General features: G+C 35.1%; 3 protein-coding genes across 3 annotated transcripts in view; 1 reads left to right on the top strand and 2 right to left on the bottom strand.

Annotated features, from left to right (window-relative positions):
* Window positions 1-3,864: 3,864 nt before the first annotated feature.
* Window positions 3,865-8,463, bottom strand: MIS18A (MIS18 kinetochore protein A). The gene is made up of 5 exons (XM_063305434.1): window positions 8,185-8,463; window positions 7,403-7,469; window positions 6,995-7,117; window positions 5,518-5,611; window positions 3,865-5,078 (listed from the first exon to the last, which is right to left on the bottom strand). Exons 1-5 carry the CDS (start codon window positions 8,378-8,380, stop codon window positions 4,998-5,000), a joined length of 561 nt encoding a protein of 186 aa, XP_063161504.1. The 5' UTR covers window positions 8,381-8,463; the 3' UTR covers window positions 3,865-4,997.
* Window positions 8,464-8,571: 108 nt separating this feature from the next.
* Window positions 8,572-12,059, top strand: MRAP (melanocortin 2 receptor accessory protein). Its single transcript, XM_063305435.1, has 3 exons — window positions 8,572-9,638; window positions 10,239-10,338; window positions 11,318-12,059. Exons 1-3 carry the CDS (start codon window positions 9,542-9,544, stop codon window positions 11,484-11,486), a joined length of 366 nt encoding a protein of 121 aa, XP_063161505.1. The 5' UTR covers window positions 8,572-9,541; the 3' UTR covers window positions 11,487-12,059.
* Window positions 12,060-12,246: 187 nt separating this feature from the next.
* Window positions 12,247-23,002, bottom strand: part of URB1 (URB1 ribosome biogenesis homolog) — a 56,791-nt gene continuing 46,035 nt past the window's right edge. Inside the window, exons 31-39 of the mRNA XM_063305442.1 lie at window positions 22,818-22,978; window positions 22,170-22,281; window positions 21,637-21,743; window positions 20,957-21,100; window positions 19,873-19,982; window positions 18,957-19,148; window positions 16,880-17,121; window positions 15,419-15,994; window positions 12,247-14,406 (exon numbers count right to left, since the gene is read on the bottom strand). Coding sequence (XP_063161512.1) covers window positions 14,195-14,406; window positions 15,419-15,994; window positions 16,880-17,121; window positions 18,957-19,148; window positions 19,873-19,982; window positions 20,957-21,100; window positions 21,637-21,743; window positions 22,170-22,281; window positions 22,818-22,978 — 1,856 coding nt within the window. The 3' untranslated portion in view covers window positions 12,247-14,194. The remainder of the gene's footprint in view (window positions 14,407-15,418; window positions 15,995-16,879; window positions 17,122-18,956; window positions 19,149-19,872; window positions 19,983-20,956; window positions 21,101-21,636; window positions 21,744-22,169; window positions 22,282-22,817; window positions 22,979-23,002) is intronic.

Raw genomic sequence — 23,002 nt, 5'->3', positions numbered from 1 at the left:
CCCATAGTTTATGGCTTAAGCTAGCCAATTGTGGTTTACAGTATTCAATTACCCATAGTTAGACAAATGATAACTGTATATTATGCGAGCACAAAGTGAGCACAACCATCTAGTAAGAAGCACTTTTTAAATTGCCTAATCCCATAGTAAAGGGATTTACAGGTAAGAAACATGCCATTCACTAGGTTCATGCACTGAGCCAAGACATAACATAGTTTGTTTTCAGTTTAGTGCATGGTATCAACCCAGCCAATTGTGATTTGATAAACCCATGACCTAGTATAATGAGCCTAATCTTTTAATTTATTCAGAAATAAACTACAAACCAGTTCAGATGAAGTGGATTTGAAGTGATATAATCAGAAGAGCAACGTTCAGTTTGGTTAATTGCAATTTGGGTCAATCTATATTCCTGAATAGAATGATAGTAACTCAATGAACATTATTTCCTTGGGTCCAAACCTAAAAAAAAAAATGTCTTTCATTATATATGGTCTTATATGGACTATGGTATCTTATAAGTTGAATACAATTGTGAAGTAGCATTGTAAATAGTATCAATATTTAATGAACAAATCCAATCACATTTAAAATATACAAACTGTAAAATGTCAAATCAAATCAAATCAAATCTTTATTATGGCCATAAGACTAGCAGTCAAAAATAAATAAATAAAAAGGCAAAAATTGAAATGCAAAAAGAAAGAAAATTAATACAAGTCAAATCAAATAACTTTATTACAGCCATAAGGCCAGAAAATAGCAATATAAAACCTAAAAAGTAAGGGAATACAAATATACATATATATCAATTACCAAGTAGTATGTATAAATATAAGATAACTGAGAAGGGAGAAGTATGAAATATAGAACATAAAAGTACAGGGATAAAAGTAGAATAAATAACATAAAATACAAGTAAATGAATCAGAATCTTCAACTACAAGTAAGATGAATAGCACAAATAGAAGCACAAAACTGGGCAACCTGGGGGGATACACTTGTGTTCTTATCAGATAAGGGGAGCAACAAATAGAAGTTGTGCTTTCTGCCCAGAAATGTCTTCAGGATGGGCTGGATGAAAGTCATCCTAGAAAGTCACGAGAGTCATCCTGTAAAGGGAACCACAGAGGAACGTATGGCTCAAAGATGCTATTGAGCCACCCCCACATGGGCACAGTCACTCATGCACTGGAGTATTCTTATAGTGTCCAAAGTGGATTGGTGATGGCACTGCATCTAGCCTGGCTAAGGCGGTTAAGGCAACGAGCTAGAAACCAGGAGACTGAGAGTTCTAGTCCCGCCTTAGGCATGAAAGCCAGCTGAGTGACCTTGGGCCAGTCACTCTCTCAGCCCAACTCACCTCACAGGGTTGCTGTTGTGGGGAAAAAAGGAGGAGGAAGGAGTATTTGATATGTTCGCCACCTTATTTATAATAATAATAAAGGTGGGATAATTTTTCTTTTTTTAAAGCCCTACGAAATTTCAATATTGTCATAGATGATAAATAGGAGGCTGGTGCAAACTCTTTTGGAAGAAATACCCCAAATTATACATTCCAAGATAGAGAGGTGTGGAACAGAACTCCAAGGTTTTTATGCTCAATTGGAGTCCCATTAATTTGCCATTTATGGATTTTATGATGGTGTCAAGCAAATACTAGAACTTTGGTTTCCCTTTAATTTATTAATAATCTTTCTTCTAGGTATAAAATGCCAGGGCCCTTACTGCCCTTCTCATTCCTACCTGAGAACTACATAATCTGCATATAAAAGCGCCAAAATCACTGGTTGGACTAGAACAGGAGGATGATGAGCAGGGACCACGAGTGCCTGTATTATTGAATTAATGTAGAAATTGAAAAGTAAAGGGGCTAGTATACAGCCTTGCCTTACCCCTCTATGTGATGGTACAGCTTCAGAGAGATAGCCTTGGAGGGAACATCTAACTCTCAGAGAGGTGTTAGAGAGATTGTATAGTTAAGAGCAAACTTTCGTCAATGATGGATTGCCTTAATCTGTCCCACAGTCTTTCCCTTGGGATTAAGTCAAAGGCTCATTTAAAGTCAACAAAAGTTGTGAACAGGGAGCCTGGGGGTGAGTAGAGTATTTTTCAGACAGATGATGACTAGACCAACTATGGTCCAAAGCTGATCTTTCTCCTCTTAATACAATTTTCCAGATCTAAGGGGTACACAGATAGACCCAAGGTAGTACTGTACATATAGAAATGCAGAATTTGACATCTTGGAAGGATATATCCAAAGGTCAGACAGGAGAATCCATATCTAAGCAAAGTGCAGCATTTTTAATGCATTTTGAGACTGCAAAAGTAGCACTAGGGACCTTAGATTGCATAGCTTCAAGGATGTCAATGTTTTTAAAGCAGACTTGGATACCATAGAGTAGCTGGGAGATGGCCTTGGCTATTAAGATAAAATGGGTGCCTTTCAAGTGGAAAAATCTCAGGATAGCTGAGAAGCTATGTTGAGCAACACTTCCTGGGTATAAAAATGTTTTATCCAGGACACTAAGCTTGGAACAGGGTATTTATAAGCATGTACCTAATTGATGGCTTTCCCACTGACCTGCCAATTATGAATTTTATAATTTTATGCAAAAACTAGTAGCTTAGTTTAATTAACAATTATTCCTCTAAACAAAAAGAGGCCAAAGCCTGAACATGCCATCCAGCTTGGATATTGAGAAAAGCAGAGAGCAGAACGGACTTCATAATAAAGTGTTAATCCAATTCTATCAGAATAGCTGCTGCAGTTGTTTTGTCCTCTATTTATCTGTGCTGGACATCTGAATGCACCCCAGTGTCTTCCTAAGAAACCTTTCACAATGATTTGTTTATGGTGGGAACAAGTAGCAAACTCTTTTATAACCTTTCAAAACTAACAGGACTGTTATTATTGCACATTAGGGAAAAAAACAGAAAAATATTCTCCCTATGGGGTATCATCACTCCTTTGTAAATTTTAAAAAGCTTTCAGCAGAGACAGTACAAGCAAAGTACATCCTAACACTTGGCATAGATTTACCGTTAATCTCTAGTGCAAAAGGGTAAAAAACCCACCCACCCTCCAAAGTCTATGCTATTAATCCACAAAAACCACAATTAAAATTAGTAAGTTTTCATGCATGTTGTCAAGGTTATCCTTGATTACCTCTGCCCACACATCTTGGAATTTATATTAACGTATTTTAAAATGCACTTACGTCCCTTTCTGTATCATTTTTTAAACTGAATTGATGTATTCCAATCATTAGGTTTATAGAACAATCCAGGGCATACTACTGATTAAGACTTACCCAGTGCAATGAGGCTTATTCCCATGGAGCCATAAGACTGCATTTCTAATTTAACAGGGAGAACAGTAAGAATGGGAAGCATGCCAAAAATCCCAAACCCCTGCCAGTAACAGGTTTATAAGATACCAAGCCTTTGCTGCCTTCATAAAAGGTAATTTATAAGATACCCCCTTATATTGTTCATAGAGACACTATTTAGGCTCCACCTAACAACTAATATCAGGAATGTTAGCCCAATTATAAATTTCGTATTTTTAAATTATGAACAACACCAGCACAAGGCATTTTTGAGTACTGATCCAGATCAGCACTGTGGGAAAGAAAATGCTTGAAGAGTGAAGGACAGCTTTATTCCTGTTGATATTTTGAAGAACAGTTAAATCCTGTTTTTTCTATAGAATTTGTGTGAATTTACCTGTTCTGGAAGTGTTAAATGGATTGTTTATTATTGTATGATACTCTATGGTTTTAAACCTAATTACTGGAATTGGGAATGGTTGGCCACTTAGTCTTTGTACTGAAGCAGTAAAGCAGTGTAAAACTCACGTCAATAGACAGATTTTCTGTTTTTATTCAACATAACCCATTCTATCTAAACAAATAGAAATAACCAGTATTTGAATGTCCATATATAATACACATACACACACATACACCTTATGTGTCAAATTATAGCTTGATGAATAGTAGTTGCTTTTTCCATTTTTAAAGAAGAAAAAATAAGGACAAACCAGCATGATGTGTTCTATTTAGATGAACAAAATGTGCTGCAACATAATGAGAGATCTCTGATGACTAATTCCACCTAGATTTATTTGGAACATAAAAGGCATTTCAATGTGGCAAACTACATGTAGCTTCTATTCTACAAAATAAAGTAATGAATAAGCACAAAGACTTTCAATGAAACTTTACTGAATTTTAAGTTCCAATTCAATTATAAATTCTTATTTGTACTGAAACATTTACATCACTGTATTCAAGTATTTTGATTTTTAAACAACATTCTTGGTATTAGAGAACAATTCTTCCTAAATACAATGACAAACCTTTAAATTATATAACTTTTGCTACTTTATTTTCTAAAATATCTGCCATATTAGTTTGAATTTTCTAGACAGTTACTTATTCTTGGGTATTTCAAAGTACAGTAAAAAAAATCATTTGAACAACACAAGCTAAGAAATATGTATAGATGTGGCCTCAGCCAGTATATTACACACACTGTATTGGTATCTCTAACTAGCAGAGAATTAAATGGCTGCTACAACACATAGAAGATTCAACTGTAATGCCCTGAATCCATTAGGTATCCAAAGTCATCATCTTCTCCACAAAAGTAGATTACGTACATTCCAACCTATGCTGCCAAGCCAAGTCAGAAACAGTATGTGGTATACAAAGCAACAGAAAGGACGAAAGTATGGAATTTCAGTTATTTAGAATGTCAGAGATTAAAAATATTGTAAAAAGACCCAGATGTATTTACAAGATTTCCTAGAAATTTCTTCAACTCCAGAGATGTTTTTTTTTCCCTCAGGTGTCTGTATTCTTAACCAGAAGACTGAATAGAGTTTTGTAATTTGCAACAAGACTCTTGATGGAATCCCAACAATTTTACAAGAGTAAATAATACAAAAATTATGCAGAAATATTATTGTTAGCAATAATCCAATTTTTTCAGCTAATATTGTGAAGAGATGCAAAACTTGATTCCACTACAGATAATCGTTGTTCCAATGCTTTCAGTATTGTTTCTGCCTGTTAAATAAATTTTAAAAAAATCAATTTAATACACCACTTTTCTCCTACTTCATCAGTACAATTAGAGGATAGTCAGAGTGGATACTACCTTTCACTCCCATATCTTATAACTAATACAATAGGGATGTTCTATTTGGAATTGCATGATACATTGGTCTTAAACCAGGATTATGCAAAGAGCTTAAGCAACTGCATGAACAGATAAAACTAGTGCTAAAATATGTTTCCTCAGAGAAACAATTATATTCTCATTCAAAAATACACAGGAAAGAACAAAGAAATATGTCTTTTCTACCCAAATTTTTTCTTAGCTGCTACTGACTAAATGATTTTACTTCTGTATGAATGAAAGATTTTAAGAAGGAATTAATCCTAATAAATCTAAATAAATAATAACTATGAAAGGCAAAATATGAATAAAGAATAATTATCTTACCCTTCCTAATGATTCTTCTAAACTAGCTCGACTTTCAAGCGTGAGGGGTTCCTCATCGATGTCAGCTTTCTGTTCTGATGACCCTAGGGTATAACTTAGACATTTGTATAGTTATAAGTAGCACAATAAGTACCATAATCATTTATGGGAACAGTCATGTCTGTAGTACTTATTGCAATAAAGTCAATCAATGGCAATAATGCACATGCTGCTTATAAACCAGTTAACTCCCTCCCAATATTTTACTAAGTACTGACTAAGTATGTGCATAACTGACCTATGGAATTACAACCAGAAAACACAAGGCTAATTACAGAGTGGGCATGTTGATATATCCTGCATAAACACAAGGTTAATTACACAAAGTGGGCATGTTAATATATCCTGCATACATTGCAAATGAGAGAACCAATATCAAATGAATTCCCAATCCCATGAGTGCTCCCCTTCAAGGCTCAGGTCAGCTTAAAACAGAAGTATTGTAGAAGAAAGAGGAGAAGAGAACAAACCTCATTTTTAAACTTCTGTAGTGCTATTAATTAATACTAATACTAATGATTCTACTTATGAATTCAAAACATAATAAATAATCAACTCAATCTCATTTTAAAAACGGCCACAAGACCAACCTATGTAATATTCTGTTTTTCCTGTAGGTCACTAAGAATATTTTATTTTTGTTGGCCAAGTAAATTCTGTAAATATAGAGGAATGATTCCCACCCAGCTATGTAGATAATGCAGGAGGACAGCTGTGTTAATCTATGGTGGCAAAAAATCAGGAGGAGTGTAGTAACATCTTTTCCAACTAACAAATTTTATTAAAATGTATTACAATTTTATTAAAAGGCATAAGATTTTGTGAGCTGCATTTTAATGACATTAGTTAGTTGCAAAAGGTGCTACTAGACTCATTTTAACCCAAGCAGGTAGAAATCATTTTCTCATTTGCAGATGGCTCTATTTTGTTCCCACACTGACAAGATTTAGGACCAAAAAGTTCAATATTAGAAGAAAAAATCATGGTGATTAGAATTCTGCAAGCACCAAGTCTAAAATTAGAACTGAACAATATATACACAGTGTCAAAAATTTTGAAGTATTAATAAAAATATATGAAGCATAATAACTCTCATCTCTGGAACTTATGTCTATTTCAATAAACTTATTTTTTCATAGAGATATATACTATTTGAGAGGGGAAAGAGAAATTAATAGAATCTCTTAACTGCTGCTTGAAATCAAACAAAAACGAGGGACACTTCTCATGTAGTTTTCTTCTTCCACATAAAAACCAGTAGCGTAAAGAATGCTTCATAAATTTAAAGGAAGAAATAATAAATAGTATCCCATTAAACTTGAAACATCGCCCTTGAAACAAAAAAAGTCTGTAATTGAGGAAGTTAAATCTTCGAAGTAACCTACTTAGAGATTATAAGGAAAATGTGATTAACAATCTCTGCTGTAGGTCCTCTTACCTTTCTAGGGAGTCTACGTTTAAGCAAAACAAATCTCGTTTATAGTCAAGATGTCTTGGGGTACATCTATAAATGTTTCCAAGGTTCATGTTGCAGCCAGAGCAAAACAAGGTTTCAAGCATGCTGTAAAGCAAAACATTGAACTTATTTTTAATCACATGTGTATGTTCTAATCTAGAATTTTCTGCACAAATGAAGGAAATAGTACTGAGAATCATAGGAGAAAGAAGTATCGTCTTTACAGATTTTATCCTCACGCATTTAAATGCTGATTTCAGGGTCTGATTATCCACTTTTCTTTCCTCTTGCCTTTTGATTTTACATCTTGCCTGATAAAGTGTTCAAAATATGAAAAGTGTATGTACTATTTTGTGATCTGGAGTTGATCTTTCATTCATCACAACTTACCAGCCGTATTCACCTGCCTGGCTTGAAAGTTTTTGTTCTTTGTCTACTGAGACATTGAGTGTAACACCTGAAATTTGAAAGATACAAATCAAAGCACCAGAAACAAAATGTTCTCATAAGAAGGCAGGCCACTTTAACAAACCAAAGAACACAGAAAGCACTGTCAAGACTGTATGATAGTTTTCTGGCCAAGAAAGGTAGCAAAGGTTTGTTTTAACAATTAAAACATTTATATTCCATTCCGGGGGAATAAAAAGCACCATTCAATTGAACATGTAACATAGAAAACTAAAGTTGGGTGGAAAAAAAAGAGCAAATGCAGCCTAAGCAACAGATAAACCAGCTTTGTGGAAGATTAAATCTGTTGCAGAAGATCACTTCACAAATTCAGCAGCAGCAGCGTCAGCCTGCAATTTATCTTAGTTTTGGGATTCCCCAACTCAAGTTCAACAATTGACGAACATTATCAGGTTCTAATAAAAAAGAACCCTAAATAATGTTTTCTGTAAAATCTCTTAGTCAAACCTGAGAAAGGGAGAAGAGTTTAGCCCAGAAGCAAAGGGGCCGCCGCAGACAATGACCAGCACCAGGTTACTCGTTAAGACAGCAGCTCAACCCCAGAAAAAAAAAGACGCGAACGTGGGGAGTCTTTCGCCAGCGCCTTGACCACAAGCAGGCTGTGCGAGCGTCGAGGAGCGGAGCGCTCGCGCACGCGCGGGAAAAGAATTTCGAGCAAGGGCGCGCAATGTTGCTAGGTAGCCGCGCGCGTTTTTTCCACTGACTCTTGAGCAGGATGCAGTTGGTGTCCTCGTCGTTAGTCTCCCAGCTGAGCGTGTCTCCTACAGGCCGTTTACATCCGGCGCACAGGAACACCATGGGAAGGTCCTCTGCACCCGGCCCTTCCTGGTTACCAGGCCCTGGACTGTCGGGGGATGCTACCACCGACAGAGAACTCTCGTCAACTGGGAGTGCCGCCATTTTTTTTCCCCAAGCCACCCGCGCCGAACTCCTCCTCTCTTGCCTCAATGCCGGAAAAATGGACGGCACCTCTCTAGCACACCAACAAGAGTGTTTCTCTTTTTCTTCCCCAAGGAGAGGAGGCAGAAGCAGTCACGGGGCTGGGGAGGGGAGGGAGGAGTTGTGCGCGTGCGCGAGCGTGTTTCATCTGAGGAGCAGGAAATAGGGAATCTAGCTACGTTTACTTCTGAATCGTGGCTTGCATTTAGGCTGTACGATACTATATATTTTTTAAAAAGGCAGCGTAAATGTATAAAAAGCAGGAGGGGCTTGTGGTAAAGCCTGAAATATATATTATTATATAAGGTTTTGCGAATCACTGTTTAGAAATATATACAGGAAATATTTTCTCTTTATAATTCTGTACTCCATCTTAGAACAAAGATTTTAATTAACACACCTCTGTGCCTTATGAATATAATAGCTTTAAGATTTAGTTTCTAGTAGGAGATGCCTCTTAAGTATAATTTGTTATATATTGTTATCTATTAACAATAGATTCTGTGGAGTACTCAGTTGCTGTGTGCATTGGTTGCTGTGTTTGTTCCCCTGCGTGACTTCTTACAATCTGATGTGACTTTTAGGTGGACCCTCGATTTGAGATAGAGTTATAGGGACCCTGCTGGGCCAGCAAACACTGCACTCTCATATGTTTATACTTCTTGGGATGCAGACAGATAAATCACCCTAACCCTACCCCAAAATGGAAGTTTGTAATAATAAATCCATTATGCAGTTCTTGTGCTTTCTTGTCAAATAATTTTATTTCAGAAACTTCTTGGGAGGCATGCGCTTGACAAGCAGCATCTGACACTTAAAATGAATTGTAATAGTTGTTTTAACAATCTTGGATGCAAGGTATGTTTTTATTGTTGGCATTAGATTACAAACAATAAATGAGAGTGAACCATGGCTAGTACAGAAAACAAGGGACGATCACAGTCATTTTAGCACTTGGCAGCTTTGTCATAGCAGAATTCTTCAGGCTGACCTTCATTTCTGCTATCTGAACATATCTAAGGATCTGTCAAATGAAAATTTATTTGCACAATTACAGTGTGCTGGGTCTATTAGAGTCCTGGGTCTATTAGAGTCCTAAGCTACTTTGGCTGCATTACTGAAATGGCTAATGCAACGAATTATACTGTGCCTTATGAATATTACCTGGATTACTTAGATCCACCTCCGGTTGATGCAAGTAAGCTGAAAGCCAACAGATGTAAGTACTGCTGTTCTCTCCACTATGCAGAAATAAATATTTTATTCTCCCTTAATAAAGATACAAATATTAGGACAGAATAAATCTAGATCAGGGAAACCTTAAATGCAATAGGTGGATGCAAGTTTAATCTCCTTCCCTGCCTTCATGGAGGCAGCATTTAGGTTTTTGATGGCCAGCGCTACAGTTGGAATACAGGAACTGGATCCTAAGCAAGTTTTATTTTTTTAAATAAAAATGTAATTAATTTTAATGGAATTGGATCTAGAAAAGTATGTCCCTCTAAAAGTAACTGGGCATCGACTACAACCTTAGTTATGTTTAAAGCAGACCTACTGAAATCAACATTTAACTTTTGCTACAACTACCCTTATTCCTATAGATCTCAATAAGCCTACTTTGAGCCAGACTCAGGATGATAGCTGTTTCCATTCACAGCGGAAATGTTGCATACATTTTAAATACTGCACTAAAGACAACTAATCTTACTGAATAATTAAACAGAATAAAGGCTACATGTATTAAATGTATTTAAATATGCTGATTAAGCAGTATTTTATTTTTATTTCATTTGAAGAGTTCTAATTTATTTTTCAACAGATTCAATCATCATAGCCTTTTGGATTGGGCTTGTTTCTTTTGTGGCATTCCTCTTCTTTATTTTGTTCTATGTGTCTCGATCTGGTACAACATCCATGAAGTGAGTGAAGTGTTTTTTTATTCTACAGATGGAAAAATGGCTAAGTTTGTATAGCTCTAGAAGAGTGGTACATACTGAAAACACTGTGTGGCCTTAACACTTATATCTGATTTAATAAACCACTGGATTTAAAGTATGGAACAATTGACTAAACAGTCAGGAGAGTTCCTAATGATTGGTAAATTAGTTTTTCTCTAAGTACCTTTTTCAACACCCTAAGGACTGTAAACTCCTTTTAATGCTTGGAGTATTTAAAGATATCAATAAATGTATAAATGGCTTAGGTTTATTTATTTACATATTGCATTTATTATCTTTGAATAATTGAAATATGGCCAATAACCAAAACAGTTTGGGGAACACCCCCTCACCCCCTGCAAATTTGGCAGGTTAGATCCAAATTTATTCATTTCAATTTATTTTAGTTAAAACTAGTAAGTTCCATTGAGGACAGGGTGTATTTTTTAATCTTGGTTCCAGCTTCTGTATTTATTTTATTTATGATAATAGGCATTAAGTGCTTTTTTACTTTAAAGATTACACCAATGTTTTACAAAACTTCTACAAACGGGTTTTTACATCAGTTTTTGGGGGGAAGAATGTCTGCACGTCTATTTGGAATTTATATGTCTTATACATACTAGGTGCTCTATCAGCTTGCAGAATATATTGATCTGACAACCTATCTCGGAAAATGAACAACAGTTCCATACAGACAAATACTGTATTGCTGGTCATTGACCGAACAAACATTACTGATACTCAGTATTGTAGAGAGACACATTGTGATTAAAACCTGTTTTAGCATTGAAAACATGCTGGTTCAAATCCACACAGTCATAAGGTTCAGTGCAATTTGAGCCAATAAATTTATTACAATAACTTTTGGGTTAGTTATCAGTTATTACTGATCTCCTATATTACCTGATAATACTTTAAAGATAGTCAAACTTAATTTAGCAATTTTACTTGTTCCCAGGACTGGAGGATCAAAGAAGATGTTTCCTTGGAATTATTCAGAAACTATTCATCAAAATCTTGTAAATAACGACACTGTACGAACATCTGTAGATAACCAAGGAGAAGAAATTGAAGGGCTTTGTTCAAATAATAGGTTACCATGTCACAATATAAACAATTCAGTTTAAAATTTCCTCACAAGTGAAATATGAAGCCCACTACATTACAATGTGCTAGGAGGAATACCTTTATAAAAAACATGTAATCATTCCTTTTTAAAAAATGACTTTGGCTTTTTTGCTATATAACAATCACTGCAATATCTAATACAAAAGTGTTGATTTACTGGAAAATAAATATGTAATCCATACTTTAATTCCTAAAAAAAGTTATCAAATATTTTATACATGGATGAGACAAAACCTTGTGCACATTATATATACAAATTACAGATTAGCTCAAAGTCATGCTTCAGAATCACTCAGGAAACTGCACAAAGCCAGAATCAGATGCTCTACTGAAGCATTGCTAGACGTATTTCATTATTTGTATTTTTTACACTATTTACATTGTTGTTAAAAACGTCCAAATTTACAGATTGACTTTTGTTCCTAATTGCAAATAAGATGTAGTGATTGAACAATATTTAATTAAAAATTAGTCACGTCTGAGATTCAGTGGCACAAAATACAGTGGCTCTATATTATAAATTACTCACTTTGTAAAATACAAAGATTTAATGCACATCAAAAAAATTATATATATATCTGTATCATATATATATATATATATATATATATATATATACATACATACATACATACATACATACATACATACACATACACATACACACACACACACATACCAACATTAAAGTTGCACAACCCTTTGTTTGCACAGAGTATATCATGTATTAGAAGCATTATTTAAAAAATCAAAAAAAAATTGTTCTGTTTCTGCAATGCAATATATACAACAGACTTGACTATTCAGTTAGCCCTTGTGTTAACTGCTGGGCAAAATTTTCCAATGACAGGTATAGTTCATTTTCTAAAAATTATTGGAAAGGTAATAATCAGGTTGGATCATTTTTCCATATTTGGTAGCAATGTCACAAAGCTCAACAATATTGAAAAAATAATTTCTAATAGAAATAATTTATAAAAGCTTAATTTCCATTCCAACTAATTTAATTAAATATTATTAAAGCTTATATCCCCACGAAGTACACTGGTCTAGCTTTGTACATGTTAACAGCTACAAGCACACTTTACACTTCTGATTGGAAACAACAGAATTCCTTCTCAGAAGAATGGCTAATTAAGCTATAGGAGTACATCTGGATGTCCAAAATAACTTTTGTATTTCAAAAATAAATCTGGCGCAGAATTTAAATCAATTTGGAAACCATTTAAGGATTATAATTCTATATATGGGGTTTGCACCGCATCCAAAATTTTAGTTTCTCTTAGCATAAAGTGTTAATACTCCAACTTTCAGTGATCTGCTTGGACAGAAATTACTATAATTCTTTGTTACTTTATGATTTATATTGTGCTGATTCTTGCTGTTATTTATATATTACTTGGATCTTAACAATGACTTGCAGTTTTTCAAACTATGTAGGATACTCATTTATATAAAACTAATATTGAAAATGTTTACCTTAATAAATTTAGTTTTAGCCAACCTGATGTTGCTTGTAAATTCCTATGATTCACTTCATGGATTTTTTTTGTCCCCTCCCCCCTTTTTTTCTCAAAAACAATGAATATATAATAAAAATAACATTAATTCATAACATGTGATGAAGTCAGACTTCATTACACCCTTACAGAAAATAGGTAAGTACTTTTGTAAAATAATTTGGCAATTTCTTGTAGTATTTTGGATAACGTAAATGGATATTGCAGACTAGCCTGGTAACATGACAAAATAAACCTAACACAAAGTATCATCCTGGTACAACTCTTGTCCTGTTTTCTTTCAGCCCTTTCTGGATCCAGGTATGGGACTGTGAGACGCTTGTGCATTGTGTACCTCTGAATTAAAGGAGTAGTTTCTGTTTGTGTAGCTGTGAAGTTACTGAAGCAAATAAAATATTTTTTTCTGTATACAGTATTGTTTTGAAGTTTTATCCTACATTATGGGCAAGGTTATAAGCTTTCTAAACCACGATAGAATTCTAACATGAAATGAATGCTCAACAGTAATTACAGTATTTACATATGAAATTATTATGCAGTGACATAATTAAAAAAAAATATTTCAAACATTACTATTCCTATGAACAGTTTAGTAGCTTCAGAGAAGGAAAAACTTAATTTGGAGTGTGGATGTATGTATACTAGGGCTGTGCATGCTCCAAATATAATTCAGAAAGAGATTCTTTGTCATGCCTTTTGTCAGGCTTCCACATGATGAACCTGATAGAAAGATACAGTTTTTTAATAGACTACCTCATTAAAGCAGATTCATTAAAAGAACAAGCCTGAAAGGAAATGCAGTTGCTTTAAAGTGGCGGTGTTCCTGTACTCCTGCATATTCCAAAGCACCACTTCTAAACCATTTTCAAAGCATACACAACTCTAATGTATATCTTTATTTTACACAACAGTAAACATTATTCCATGAATTAACAACTTCAAGCCAATATTTTGTTCATTGTTTTTCCAGCGCCCAAGCCCCTCAAAGCATAAATAAAAATAGCATCTAAAACCAGCTGCCAAATTCTGAAAAAATATAAAGCTTTATTTGAAATCCAACCTTGTTTAATAATTGTACTAATATGAAAATAGACATTATATTTGAAACAATTCCTGTGGGCTTCTACGCAATGGTTCTTTTTATTCTTTTAAATTTCGAGGTAGAAATCTTGACACGTGTTTGATGTTTAAGACTGAAAAGGAGAATGAAGATTTAAAAATGAGTATATGTCTTTGCAGAGAGAAACCATCGAGTCTTCAAACTCCAACCTTCTTTTGTCATTTTGTTTAGTATCTGTTGCTCCACATATTAGTTTAATGTGTGTTATAAACATGTCTGGTTGCTTTGCTCCTAGCCAAATGTCTCCGATATAGATTGAAGTAAGGAAAATGCTTGCAGCTAGGAAAAAAGAAAACAGTAGTTAGAAACATGGGAAAACGGCTTTATTTCAAACTCAAAGCAACCCATCCTACTGCAGAGGTTCTGCCATGGTTTGGGAGACCAAAACCCATAATGCTTTGGTTCTTCTAGGTTTCATACAAAGCAAAATTTAGATGGGTAAGACAAGGCTTGTATGTGCTATCCCCCCCCCCCACCACAGTTCACGTTTTAGCAATTCCCAACACAGCATATCCCACTGGCCTGCTCCCCAATCTTCCCAGTGCCTCCCCTCGCAGCCTCTGCTAAGGTCCCAGTATGGCACATGCCACCAGGACACCCAGGAATTTTCCCATCACCTTCCCTCCCCTCAGCTGCTGATGTCTTGGCTTTTCACAGGCTTCCCGCAGAGTACTTCTGCCCTGATTGAAACAGCTCCTTTTTGTTCTGTACTGAGAATGGTTTGCATAGAGAATGGTTTGGATATTCCTAGTTACAAGCACTCAAGTATATATATATTTTAAAAAACCCTGACTTATAAACTTAATTTAGTCCGCATATTTTAAAATTAGAGACTTTTCAAAAAAAAAAGTCTGCAACTGAACATCTTTCAGTAGAACCCACCAACCCCAGTTAAAACCTCAACCCCTAAACAAATAATATTGGAAGAGATACTAAAATAGTTATATTGCCTTGACTTAAAATAGCAGAAAAAAATGTAATACTTGAAGGCTCAAACTTAAACATTACTTTGTATTTTTAAGGATATTAAAGATATTTTACATCACTAAAACCCAATGTCCTAAACTGTTATTTGCATTTTAGAAACTAACCCTTGACTATAACCCATCTTCGGAAAATGTTAATTTGTATTATACTATATAGCAAATTCCAAGGTTTCATGGAGCAGAACACCCTTTTCCAATTTGATGACTTCTAATCATAGCTATAAGTTAACAGATTTGAAGTTTAACATATGTCAAAGGCACCATGTTGGGAAAGGCCAGAGTATTTTTTGTAAAAGAACAATTACCTTTGTTCACTTCTGTCACTTCAGTGAGGCAGAATCTTTTCACAGTCTGATGAAAATTATTTTTTGTCAGGCCCTGAAATTCTAGTAGATGGAGCATCATTCCATTAAGCACAGAGAGGTCACTCAGTTTCACAATTTTTGGTTCAGAGGCATTACAGATGCTACTATAAAGCTTAAAAATAGCACTTTTCAGTGTTCCATCTTTAAGAACATAATCCAATACAATGTTGTTTCCAAAACCACATTTTTTAAACCACCAGAAAGTCAGGAGTGCATTTTGAATGTTCAAGTTGCCATCAGTGAGGGATGTCACGAGCCATCTAAATACTAAATAAACAATCTTGCATGTAAGATCTGAATTACTATATCCTTTCTGCTCTGTTGGAGATTTTGCTGATATTTCCAGTAATAAGGGTTCCCAGTGGATAAAAATAGATCTCAGAAGAGTTCTGCATTCATTTAAATAAACTTCTTTCCATACAGAGATTGCAGCTTCCTCTATTTCAATTTCACTCTTTCTCTGAGCAAGTCGGATTGCAGCTTGAGAAGGTAATCGTTTGTTTCTGTCTTTGTTTTCTGCAGCAGATAAAAGCAAACAACACTTTTATAAATAATGAAACAAGGGTAATCAATAAAATGAGTAATTAAACAGTACTAAGGCAAAGAATAGATGGATGTTGACACGCACATTAACTTCCTAGTGGGTGTGCTAATCACCTCAAAAAGTAGCAGATTAAATATTAAACAAATCCTAGCAAGTTAACTATCACATTTCAATTACTAAAAAACAAATGTTAATATCTAACTTGAGATCTCTGGGACAGCACACATTTTTCTACTCAGCGCAGCAAAAATATTTGTACCAAATATTATATCAAGTATTATATTCTGTCTTTTAACATAGTGGAAACAGTTCAGCTAAATATAATCAAATGTGTGTTCTTGATTTACCCAATATGGAGTTATTTTATACACTGGATCCATACATATTCTCAAAGTATTTTAACTCCTTTACAGTTCTTCCCCAGTCATTCCTCCCTCATAAGGGAATGTGACTACAGAGGGATTTCATTTCCTGGATTAATCTTTGACAAACCAAAGATAAGCACTGATGATGTCCCTATTTCCACTGCCTTCATGTTATATAAAAAGTCTTTGACACTGATTTTTGGTGAGGCTGAACATGAAGCTAATTTGCCATCATTAATCAAGGAGATGTTTTTCAGACATATACCTACTGAGTTCAATATTCTATAGTACCTTGTCTGGAAAACAATATATTGATTTAGGAGAGTTATTACAAATGCAGGAATCTATTTTGATCTCAGAATAAGTGGTTGTTTTTATAACATTTGCTGAATCTAGACATTCATATAACATGGTAACTCTCTGAAATATTCAACTTAATAGAATTAAAAATCAACAAAAAGAAAGTTGTTTAACAGTAATGGTAGAACTTACTAAGCAATTCTTTGATTTGGTACTGTTGTGCAACAATGTGCAAGTCATCCTGAAGCTCCATATCTTTGCTGATTATGCTCCATTTGTACAAAAGTAGCAAAACATCATTGTTTGAAAGAATATGTTCATTTACAATGAATCTGCCCATTTCCCTGAAGGCTTCAATAACCAGAATACGGTATTCCAATACAGAATTTAACACACTGAAAAACTGAATAAGCTCAACAGGATCCAAGTTGATCCTATTTAGCAGAAGACAGAAGACAAAGTTAGGACAAGTTATTTATATGATCTCACATTAGTCACAATAATGACTAAACTCACTGTTGACTTTTGTTAGGCAGCAACTGGTTAATCTCATTTCTGAACAAGGCAAAACAAGAAACTGATGGATAATTTATACAGAAAAACATTAGAGATACGGCATAAATGGATACGGCACCACCTATTGGGGGAGATGGGCAGTGATATAAATTTAATAAATAAATAAATAAATAAACAGACATTCTATCTATTTATTAATCTCCTAGAAGATTAATATTAATATGCTACTTGGAATCAATGAGTTATCCAGTTTCATGGCTTCTGAATCTGTTGCTTCCTGGATGTGGGGGAACCAACTCTAACTCAATCCTACCAGGACCGAGCAGCTGTGGGTTTTTAGGGCCACCTGGATCTGAGAATATTCAATCTTTAACCTTGGATGGGGTTGCACTTTCCCATTCAAGGGTGGTGTGCAGTCTGGGGGTCCTGCTCGATAAGCAGGTGGCAGCTGTGGCCAGGAAGGCCTTTGCACAACTCCATCTGGTGCACCAGTTGCATCTTTTCCTGGATCAGGAGGCCCTTCAGTCACTCATGTCCTAGTCAACTCGTGGCTCAACTATTGCAATGTGTTCTACATGGGGCTGCCCTTGAAAACCACTTGGAAGCTTCAACTGGTTCAGAATGCAGCAGCATGAGCAGTGATGGGCATGTCTCCATATGCCCATGGAATATCCCTGCTTTACAAGCTGCACTGGTTATCAGTATGCTTCTGGCTATGATTCAAGGTGCTGGTTATGGGGCAATTCTAAGTCCTACAAAGCTGTACCTGGCATAGGACCCGCCTTTCTCCTCCTGAGTGTGCTCTAGGTCCCCTCAATTCAACAGTGTTATCTTTCAGGACCCGGGAAGTATGCCTTTACTGTAGTGACACCATCCTTCTGGAATGAGGTTCCTCTAATATTCATGTGGCTCCTTCCCTAAAGGCACTCCAGAAAGCCTTAAAGACCTTTTGTTCCCCTAGGCCTTGGGTTAGGGTGTTTGGGGCCCCTCTAGGATTTGTTTGATGTTGTTAGCTGGACTTGCCATCAGGCCTTGTTCTTTATTCTTCGTCTTATTCCTTTTCTTTTATACTTTTATTATACTGTAGTTTCTAGTTTGTTTAGTTTTATTGTACTCTACCCAGAATCAGTTTAGAGTCCGGTGGTGCCTACATTAAATAAATCAAATCAAATTAATTAAAATAACTGCAGATTTTCTAGTAAAGGCCATCCATCCAGCAAACAGATGAGCATCATTCTCTAAAGCTTATAATCTTAACTTCCAAAGCTTTTCCTAGGAATGTGTAAACATTCCTAGGAAAAAAAAGATAAATTTGTTTTATTGTTCATTAAGAACTAAAATCAGATGTGACATCTCGTTGAGATAAAAAGGTTTCTAGGGGTCAGGAGCTGTCAAAAACCCACTTAGAACAAAGGCTTGAAAGAACTGCAGTAGTTGATACCTAAATATTCAGTTCTGTTAACAGGATCCAAACCTAACATGAAAAACCCTTCAGAAAAGCCTCCCAAATCAATAGTCTCCACCCAGAAAACAACATTTTAGGAAAGTGAGATTAAAATTCCACGAAGGATACAAAGCATGAATTACCGAAGACAGGCCTGCCTTCAGCAGAAAATATTATTGGACTGCCTAGACTGGGGTAGATGATGATGATGACACATATTCATAATGAAAAAGTAATTCCTTTTGTAAAGGAAAAGTATATGCCAAAGTAGTACAACTATACAATACCTTAAAAACAGATAATAGTTACCGGATGTGCTTAAGAAGTGTGAGCAGAATGTGGAGAAATTCATTAATAAGCTGGATGGGAAGGAATTTCTGGTTCTCCTTTAACTCCGCCTTGCTAGATGAGCTGAGTGAAGTTTGCTTATTCCCTAAATTAGTTATCCAGAGAGCATGGACTAAGGAGATTATAGGTATTAACAATTTGTTTTCTAGAAACCTAAAAATAAAAAGCCATTATTTTGCAGAAGTCTTTGGGGAAAACATCTAATTTTATTACTACATTTATGGAATGTCATGAGGTAGTTCATAAAAAATTGTATTTTTTTAGGAACTGACGAAGTAGTTGGAAATGGGAAGGCAACATTTGAATCCAATTTTCTTTCATTTATCAATATGAGCTCTTATGGTTTGGGTTAAAAAATTACTCACAAGCATAATAACATCCAGGTTAATACAATAGTTACCGTAGTTACTTTTATAGCAATTTCAATTATACAATATTAAATTCTTCAGAATCTGTTAGCAAACAAAACTTTGAATAGGACTATTGCTTTGTTAAGTGATGGTCTGATCCTGTTCATAGTTTAGTTTTTAAAAGAGGCAGCATATTTTGAACTGAGTTTGTATTTAGCTCTGGAAGTACTTAAGCTTTTAATAAACCTTACCAAGACATTTTTCTGATTTATTATTCCGTTATATCAAAAAATCTGAATATGGGTCAGAAGAAAACATGAATACATCAAATGGAACGTCCCCTGAACTAATGTATAAATAAATTGTAAAGCATTTAGACTGTTTTATTGCATACTCTGTTCTTTATAAACGAATAATCTAATCTTAATCTCTTATGGTTGTATTACTTTAAATGTGCAAACAAAACAAACGAACAAAAACACCCACATCCCTGCTTAGCACAGAGGCCTGAAGAGTTTTCTGTGTACCTTTTCTCAAAAACAGGCAACAGCCAGGTTAAAAGGCTATGATCCCTTATCAGTTCATAAGCAGCTTTAGTGATGTATGCGGCATTTTGAAGTATTTCCAGAATCTGATACTGAAAGGCAAAGCAAAGCAAAACAATACCATTAGTAAAAGAAGATGGTAAAAAGGAGTTTTCTAGCACCCTGATACACACCAGGGTAGCATCTAATGACTTAATAACAGTGGCTAGAAATCAGAAATCAGTCTTATTTATGAGTTTGGGGAAACACTAATGATTCATGTTCATGTACTATCACACTCCACTGGGAGAAGGAGAATAAAGAGATGGTGCTGCAGTTGTCACAGAGTTCTTTAAATTTTCCAGGTTGAGCTTCACTTGTGGGAGCAAGCACAAACTAAGAGAGAAGCCAGTATAGGGCCAGTATATTGGATAATGATATGCAAGAGTCCGGGATAATGAATGCTCAAGTAGACCAAAACAGGCTGAAGAGTGTGTGTGTGTGTACCCACACATATTGGTATATGCGTGTCAGACTACGCTTTCTGGAGGTCTTTCTGTTTCCTGGGGTACTTGTATGTCCATGTAGATTCTATGACATACTTGTATATACAGTTTGCAGCATCAAAGAACAAAAAAAATGCAAGGGACAATAAACACCAGTATGCATTCTCTATATTTTCACCCAAACTAATCTGAAGGCTGCATTCAATTATATACTTCTGCTTATGGCAGCTTCTTGCTCCAAAGGGCACTCCTGTGAACAGGAGTGGAAAGGAGGTAACACTTCAAACTTGCTTATTTCTCCTGCTGGCCTCTCTCTACCATCTTCCACAGTATTTCATAGAAACTGCAACCTTCTGCAGTAGAACTGAACATCTCTGCTGGGCTGAAAAATCCAAGGAGACACAACTGGCTGCAACAACATTTGGGAAGCCTCTAGATTTTTTTTGCTTCAAATGTTACATTCATTACAGAATGTATAGACAAGGTTCCAGTTCATACTGACAAAAATCAGATTATCTTGGGATAAAAGTGTAAATACAACTCCTGCTGTGAATGAAAAGCTTTTATTTTTAGGATTTTACCTGTGTGGCTTCATCACACAATGGGCTATGGAAGAAGGACAGAATGACATGGAAAATTCTTTGATAATCATACAGCTCATAGCAGTTTTTATCCCTGAGACCTTCTCCAATAATTTTTAGAACCCATTTACGCTCCATTTTGTGCTAGAAAACAGAGAAAACACATAAAGCACCATCAAGGAACCAAGCAAAATTACATCACAGTTCTTTTCCATATACAGAGAATAATATGAGTCCAGGTAACAAGTGTGCTTCAAAAAAATAAAAACCCTTAAGCTGCAAATTGAACCATATAACCTAAATCCCAGATATGCTAGCATATTTTTTTACTCACAGTTCAGGTACTCAAACTTCATCCAATTTTACCTCTTTCTTTGAATCAGCAGATTCAACTCAATAAATATTAGCAATCCATAAAGCCCATTCAAAGATTTTTATAATAATTCTGTACTTAACATATTACAAAATCAAACCTATTTTGCATCAAAAAGTTTACCTTTGATTGCATGGGGATATAAATCAGTGTTACACATTTTTTTTATCTGAAATAAAAATGTATACATTGCATAGGTTTTTTAGAATACGACTTTCTGGAGAACATGTTTGAAATGGCAATACAGCAGCAGAAAAGTAGCCGAGTGGCTATGCTGGACACGAAATCTCCATATCTGTATCTTTACCTCTGAATCAAAACTGTAGAAAAGCTGAAAAAATCCTGGCACTTTCCTCAAATCCAAATACTGATGGGATAGAAGGAACCTGTTCAGCTTTGTGTACATGTGTTCCTCTGTAAAAACACCACCACATAATTGAATATTATAGCATGAAAAATAAGACTGCATGTTTTCATATTAATTATAAAAGCACATTACATAATTTGGTTTATTTTATGTTCTCATCTTAAAAACAAAGAATCTCTTCATGCATAAAAAAAATCTGAAACTTGTAATACAAATCACAGGTATCAACTGTCATCTTCATTTTCTTAATTCAATTTGATGCACATATATGTTAATATTACTTAAGATAGAATTACACTTCCCTGTATTTCTTCCTCTATTCCTATCCTTTCTGTCATGGAGCCATTATCACGTGGATATCTCAAATGGAAAATGACCATTTGCCCCACATTCTTTGTTGTGATTTCAAATATTTCCATTGTTTTATGGAATGGGAAAATCATAGACAGGAACTCCCCAAAGTTCTATAGTACCTGGCTTCAGAATTTGCTGGGCAACTCTAGATATATAGAGTGTTAAAGGGAAAGTAAATCTGAGGTTTGGTTGTTTAATTCCATTTTGCACAACATCCATAAGATATAGCAACTACAAGAAAGAGAAAAAGAGAAACAATTGTAAAACAGATATTTAAAAATTCCACTTAGGAACTTTTAATTACACTCACAAGACTATTTTTCATAGAACAATTTTTTTTTCCTCTAGAACCACTGCAAAGAAATAGGTATTTATCATAATCTCTGACTAACGCACTCAACTGAAACCAAAGCATCTGAATATTACAAGATAAATGTGGAGGCATAATAAAATAGAAATTACTAGTATAAACCTTATTTTAAAATTGCATGAAAGATATTAATCCATACTTGGATTCACTTATCTGTTGATTCATACAGAACCTTGATTTTCAGGAAGACAGATAATGCCCTGAAAACATTTACATATTTGACAGAGAAAAATAAGCACCCTGAGGCTTGATTCCAGAATGCATTTAATTTAACAATATAATGGCCAAGTATTCTACAGATTCCATATACTGTACATTACTGGAATAGACTGGATTTCATTTTAATCTAGCAAGTTTGTTCTTCTGTTAAGTGGTACAAAGGTTAACTCATCCTTACCTGCTTCTGTTCTCGAAACCGAGCTGCTTCCAGATGAGAGCGAAAGGAACTCAGGACATGGTAGGCAGCTGCACGGATGTTACTGTCATAGCTGCTAAGGGCAGCTACTGTCAGGCCCAATGCATTGACTTCAACAAACTTATGACATGCCACAACACATTCTAGATATCAGAGAGAAAAGAAAT

The sequence above is a fragment of the Candoia aspera genome, chromosome 5 (assembly GCF_035149785.1).
Source record: "Candoia aspera isolate rCanAsp1 chromosome 5, rCanAsp1.hap2, whole genome shotgun sequence".
NCBI lineage: Eukaryota > Metazoa > Chordata > Lepidosauria > Squamata > Boidae > Candoia > Candoia aspera.
This window is presented reverse-complemented; position numbering and strand designations above follow the sequence as displayed.